General features: G+C 36.2%; 1 protein-coding gene across 1 annotated transcript in view; it reads left to right on the top strand.

Annotated features, from left to right (window-relative positions):
* Positions 1–7,085, top strand: part of LOC107094899 (USP6 N-terminal-like protein) — a 61,170-nt gene that overhangs the window by 44,350 nt on the left and 9,735 nt on the right. Inside the window, exon 10 of the mRNA XM_015390790.1 lies at positions 5,657–5,749. Coding sequence (XP_015246276.1) covers positions 5,657–5,681 — 25 coding nt within the window. The 3' untranslated portion in view covers positions 5,682–5,749. The remainder of the gene's footprint in view (positions 1–5,656; positions 5,750–7,085) is intronic.

Consider the following 7,085-nt stretch of genomic DNA (forward strand, 5'->3'; position numbering starts at 1 on the left):
ACACATAATAAAAAGAACTTTAAAATTTTGTTAGTTTTTTTATTCTTGTTATTAGAAGTAATTCTACCTTAGCCTCACTTTGTGTGATCACATATGCTTTATCAGTCAAATGAGACCAGCTGTCTGAAATTGCTGGGAAAAAAACTAAACTAACAATCCTGAACAGTGTTGGCTAGTTCTTATGTTTTACAACTTTTTAATATTTTTGAACCCTTCTTCTATTTAAGCTGTTGCAATAACGGAAAACTGTTTTGTTTTGTTTCTTTAATGAATTTTCATCTCATCCTTTGCTGCTTAGGCCGGGCATACACTTGACCAATTCTTTGCCCTTTTTGAGCCGATTTTCCAGTCATGCGAGAATTTTCTCGATAAGGGCCGATCAGCTTTCAGCCTTATCGTGCATCCTGCGTCATGTAGTGTACAGGGGGTGACAAGGGGCGATCATCCTCTCACGATCACCTCCCGATCAGGAATCGTAAGGTCGGGAGAAAATCAAACATGTTTGAAATTCAGTCGGCCATCATAAACTGTTTATGGACAAATCCTGATGTTGAAGCAGAGCTATGAGGCAATTTACCAGAACCTCATGCACTGCACATGTACAAACAAGGGAATGGTTCTTCTTCCCACCAGCACTATCTCTCGGCGCTGGGTCCGACGTGTGAGCAGGTAGATCACACCAGAGCGTCGGGCCCTACAGTGTGAGAACATACATCATGAGCTGTGAACTTTTAAACCCTGGGGTTTCGTCGTACATTGTGAGCCGTAGCTGCGTGCAACAATTGAAAATATCACACAGTGTATGCCCGACTTAAGCTGTTACTGACTTGGATATTTCTGTTTCAACAATTCAAAATGGTTGAAATCAAGGTTTTTGTTTTCTGATTCGACCACTAAATATACTTTATTCTACATGAAGAACATGGTGTAGCGTTATTGTAGGTTAAAACCAGCATGAAACAAGTGAAACTCAGTGGTTTTATTTGACACATTTATCAGATTCAATTACATTATTGCCCTAAAATAATTTATTTGGTCTGATCCATTTTGAAATATTCATCTCTTCAGCATTAAGTCAGGTGTGTTTGTGCTTTCTCATTTTTTTACAATATTAATTCAAATATTTTTAGACTGTATGAAGGGAATTCTTGAGCTCTTGATCCCAATTACTGTACATAACAAGCATGATGTGTGTACTTTTCATTTTATCTGTAATACTATTTAAATCCATATCTCATATTCAGGTCAGGTATGTTTTAAAATGAAGTTTCTTTATAGCAGCACTAAATCAGTGCCACTCAGTTTCTCTTGTAACAATATTTAGATTTAGCGGTAAGGAAGAACCTGTGCAACCGGACTCCGCTGTGTGTTTGGGAAGCACCTATCACATTTCAAATTGGCAGAGTTACAAAGACTGCAGGATTCAGGAGTAAATCGTCCAAATGATTTCCTTTGATCCACAGCCAATACCTAATGATTTATGGTTTTAAATAATGTTTGGAGATTATCTATTGACCTCTGTCAACCCCAGACATAAAACAGTAATAATTATCTGAAAAACGAGCTGCCAATAGTTTAGTTGTCAGCTTTGTTATATTAGAATGATTAGTTATTTTAGAGTTTCACCACAAAAATTAATCATTTTTGTTGTGTTTATAGTTGTCATACTGGTTTAATACTTATTAATACTTTACTGGCTGAACAGCAGTGCGCAGCAACCAGTAGGGGAGGGGCCGCGTACTACTGCATGCTCCAGTCATTCCAGCTCTTTCTGTTGACTTTCTTCTAAAAGACTTTAAACCTTGAGGAGCATCGCTAATATAAGCCGTTATAAAACTATTAAAAAAAATTGTACTATTTGTTTACCGTCAATTTCAGTAGCAAGCAATAAGTGCAGTGGCATTTAGATAGCATTAATAATAAAAGAGAGTAAAAATGAGTAATCAAAATATGATTTATTAAAATAAATATTGAATGATGAAAGAGAATAAATCAAATCTTCTGGATGGTGGTTATTAGAAGCTATAATAATAGCGCTAAATGTTACTACTGGAGAAAAATGTAAAACAGAAAAGTTGATCTAAAATGCTTTTTGTTTGTACTTATTTTGATCTTTCAAATCTTGGTCTACAGTATATTTTACATTTTATTCCTTCTTCCACAATAGGTCTGAGACTTCATGTTGCTCTAACATTTAGGGTTAGTTTTAAATGAATAACACAAGTTTATTTACATAAATATTTCAGTAGAAAGATGATTTAAAATGCTGGGTCAAGTGTCTTCTAAATTAATCTCGCTAGTCTCCTGGGATTAGAACAGAGCTTTTCAGACCTGACATCTTTGTGCTATGCTAAGTTGATTGCTAATAAGACAACAGACCTAAAAGTAGAAGCTGTATACGGAAGAGCAGTGTTGGATTTTATTCTGGGAAGTTTCTATTTTTTAGAAGCTGATGGAAATTGTGTTGTGTGGTGAAACAAAGTTGTTTTCAGTTTTACTTTGGCTTTAATTAAAGTTGTTTGAGGATTACTGAATGTCTGACTGCTGGGTGGCAACTCTAGTGGGGGCAGAAGTACCTGCATGAGGCTTAGCCTCAACAATAAATCACTCCTACAGAGTCACACATTCACGCAGGCCTACTCATTACACACTTGAGTCATACAGAAACTGTGCTGTGAGCTCATCCGTGTTAATACTTCCTCAGTCTGGCTTTGTCTTCATGGAAAACGGCTTGTTTGAAATATAAAGATTTTGTTATTTGAGCTCCAGGATGATAGTATTGAAAATAAAGATTCTTCCAAATATTTCTACTTAAACTTGTAGTTTTACAATAATTTTCATGCTATTAGAAGACTTTAAAGGTGCGTTGCAAAGATGGGGCTTTATATTTCTGCAGCTACTAGCTTCCTTAATTCTAATTGTTTATAAATGAGTTATTATTTGGTTATTTCAGACTGGATATTTGAACCCCCCATTTTATTTTTTATCTAGTTTAGTTTTTTGGGTGGCTGGCTGTAGACTTGCTGTAACACGTCAGTGTTTTGAATCCCGCTGTGGAAGGGAACCCCTCCTTAACTGATGTCTGACAGTGATTGAGATAGATCGCAGGGCGGAAGGAAGGAGACGGAGACGTGACGCAGAGGATGAGAGCCACGGGCTATAGCACCAAGGAGCATGTGTCTGGGAAAACTGCCTTGTTTTAACATCAAAGATGACCCCTCTCAAGATTCTGCAAAGACCATGAATTAGGCGGGCAGACCCTGCACTTTATCATCGTCTCTCTTCCTGTTTGCTTAAAGCCTGATCCTGAAAACCTCCATTCAGTCCCAGATGTAAAAATTAGTTACAAGTCATCTTTCTTCTTTGCTATTAAACAAACATCCAACCACACAAGCATCCAAGCTATTAGTTCGGTTCTATAAAAATAATAATCTGGACTCGAGATTTAGCCAAAATAAAAAAATTAATTTATTTTGTTTATTATTGAAATAACTTGGAAAGCAGTCAAATCTGGGAGAAACTACAGTTTGGTGACAGATTCAAATTTTTTCTCTGTTTAGATTTTTGATTTGACAGAAAATCTATTTCATTTTAAAATGGATATTAAAGTACAATTATAAGTTTAAAAGGTGTTTTAATTTACCTTTTAGTTTGATAAAATGACCTTAATAAAGGGATCAAGCTAAGGTGTGAGAGATGCTTTTAGAAAAAACTTCTGTAAACGTCTGTAAAAATTTAAGTTTCACTTTAAGAAATCATAGTCCCTAATATTTCTTGCAGTAGAAATTTGAAGATGGATTATTGTCTTTTAAATACTAAATAGCAAAGATTTTTAGGGAAAAAAATAAACTGAGTCAGATGAATCTGTTGAAGCTGTGCAGACGGTAATAATTTGTCTGCAGAACAGAAAGGCAGTGTTATACTCATGATATATTTTACTGTTTATTTCTACTTTGTTCTTGTAGAAATATTGTTGGCTAATCCATCCCAGGTATAATGATCCTCTATTTTAGGTGCTAATCTAATATTTAGTCTATTGGGCTCCATCTGGCTGCAGCAGATGGTCACACTGGGAAAAGAAATACGAGTCAGAGATATAGATGAAATAACAAAGAAGGCATTTATCACACCTGATTATTCTTATCGTCACTATAGCAAGATTTTATCAACATTTTGCCGACCTACAGCAAATAGCTTACTGAACAGAACGTAGTTTTAGTCTGGGCTCCAAAACCAAACATTTAAAGAAATACTTTGATTAGGATTCAGATCATCTATCAGATCCACTGTTCTGCCAAATCATATGAATAAGAACTAGTTTTTAATTCCCCTAAGTCAGCTGAATAGTCATAATTACCTTTATTTGCCATCAGGATTTAACTTTACAAAGACAAAGAACAAGGATTTCTTAAACTGCTGTGTTCCTTTGCATATTTTAATCATTTCATCTGCAGAAAAGAACAATATGAATCAAAAGCACATGACAATGTACTAGTAAACGTATTTAGAAATTGCCCGTCTACTTTCAAGGCAAGGCATAAAAATTTCCTTTTTTCCCTTTTGTTAGGTTGTGACTCCATCTTGGAGAGAAACACCAGTTTGCATGTTGCCATCAAAATATTAGATTATAGATGACAGAGTGGGGCTTGTTTTCAGTGTTTAGTCCTGTTATTCTCTTAGGCTATGGGCTCAGCTTTTACTGTGACTTTCTGGATTTGCTCCTTCCTCCCTTTGACATGAAAACTGGCTCAGAGCTTGTCTGCTTAACTGTTTCTGTCCTAGACAGAGCCGTCTATGAAGAGAGCTACAGTAGCTGTTATCTTTTCATAGAAAAGAAGGGGGATCATAGAAACTATACTGTAGATCAGTGCTCCTTTGTGCCTGCTGTATGTTTGTTTCTGCCTCCTTGAACCCCAGCTGGCCTCAGCAGATGGCTGCTCACACTCAGTCTGGTTTTGCTGAAGGTTTCTTCCAGTTAAAAGGGAGTTTTTCCTCTCCACCGTTCCCTCGCAGTGTGAGGGATTGCTGTAGAGTCAATGATGCAAGCACATTTCTACTGTCTCTACAGGCTCATCCACGAGTGAATCCTGCAAAGTGAGTGACTTGTAATTAGCTGGTTTTCCCTCAAATGGAAAACTTTTTACCGATCTGACTGTTCGTTCTGATTGAACTGTTTCTGTAAAGTACCTTGAGATGAGACGTGCTGTGAGTTGGTGTTGGATAAAGTTAAAATGGTCTGAGTTGGCCTAAATTACACGTCTATGTCCTCAGAAAGCTAAACTGACACACCAACACCCAGCAGACAGTGAGCACACCTGCAGGAGTTGTGCTGCAGCTCTTTCTCAAGGAAATATCAAAATGTAATATTAAACTGTCAATGTTTTCTTCAAAATGGAGGGCCTTAAGACAAGGTGAGCATTTGTTGCATTCTTCAAATCTTAGACTTGATTCAAAACCTTTAAAACAACTGAGAAATTCTGAAAACTGTGTGCTCCACTCTTCAACAAGATCATTTGAAGGAGTTTATTTACCATGTACCTCTTCAGATCCAGTGTGTTCATCCATATTGTCTGTGTTATTAGAAAGAAACATCTCACTGTTCTGCTCATGTAAGGCAAACATGCTGTTCCGCTTTTATTTCTTTCAGAAAAGTCAGAAAAGCTGCAGCAGATGTCAAGTAAAGCCACAACAGCAAAAGAGACACGACATATTTCCACATCATCAGAAGGCGAGAGAACCACTGAAAAAGGTGAGTTAATGTCTGTGTGCATTTACACTTAGCGTCTGCATTAGTAACATCTCTCATTTTGCTTTTAAGTCTCTTCATACATTAATCTGCGCTTAAGCTTCTCGATGAAATAAAGGTCTTCAGCTAAGACCAGAAAGGCTTTTTAGTGGCACGAAATCAGTTGAGCTTGTCAACAAGTGAACTATTTTAAAGTTAACATGTAGAAGCCTGCTCACTGGTGCTTTCAGTCACACTTCGTCTAGCAGACAGCTCTTTGAAATGTTTTATCCAGCGTCTTTGTCACCATATTATGGGAAGAATAAAGGCAAAGTCAGGTGGTAAACATTGGATGTAGAGGCAGCAGGTACAGGTTTCATCAGGTCCCTTCTAGTGAGAAGGATATTCATACCTTTTCTTAATACTCTTATTGTATTTGTTGGTGTGTAGGTGTTAGAAAAAAACCTTACTCATCTCGTAAAGGAAAATCTCTTTAGAAGGCTTGATCATTGAGCAGCGGCAGCAACCATTGTCGGTTGGTGCAGAATAAATATCAGATCATTTATGCTCAGACTGAAAAAAAACATTCATTGCAAAATCAAACTATTTTCTTTTTAATGTGCTCAACAGGACATGACCATCTTTGCATCAAGACTAAAAAAAAACCTTCAACCACATCTAAATGTTCCACCATTAGCTTTGTTTGGAGTTTAGTAAAAATCAGTTAAGGTTTAAAGACTTTTTTCTTCTATTTTCTATTTAATTCAAAACTCCTGCTCTAAAATAATCTTTTTTTCATTCATCTGTCAGATGAAAACAAACTTTGTCCAAATCACTTTGTTCTAGTCCTCAGAAGGAATAATAGATTTGTTCCAGTTTTGTAATTGAAATACATTAATAGAAATGATTTTCATTTTCAAAATAAAGCTGCATTTTTTTTCACTTTTAAATAAAATGAAAAATAGATTATCCAGTGGATTTGCATGATGTTCTCCAAGACGTCTAAATTTGTTAATTAACTGAAATGTTAATTAAAATAAAATTTAATTTAGAAAATGTGTACCAGTAAAGGAAGAATATAAAAAAATCTGAAATTAAGATATACTAACAGAAATTCTTTTATTTTAAAGGTATACTATGCAACCGGTGTTGATTTTCCAGCGAGGCTCCCCCCAGAGGACGAAAGTAAAAGTGCACTGTCGTAAATATGCTCAGCTGTTCTCCTGGTTTCTCCGTCAAGCCAGGCGCGGTTGTTTTGAGCTTAGCAGACAGGCGAACACAACGAATCACCATGTTTACTGCGGTAAGTGACTATTTTGTTCAAATTTTGAAAATTGAGTTTGAAAATTTAGCATGTTAA

Source organism: Cyprinodon variegatus, unplaced genomic scaffold (assembly GCF_000732505.1).
Source record: "Cyprinodon variegatus isolate N-32 unplaced genomic scaffold, C_variegatus-1.0 Scaffold513, whole genome shotgun sequence".
NCBI classification, from domain to species: Eukaryota; Metazoa; Chordata; class Actinopteri; order Cyprinodontiformes; family Cyprinodontidae; genus Cyprinodon; species Cyprinodon variegatus.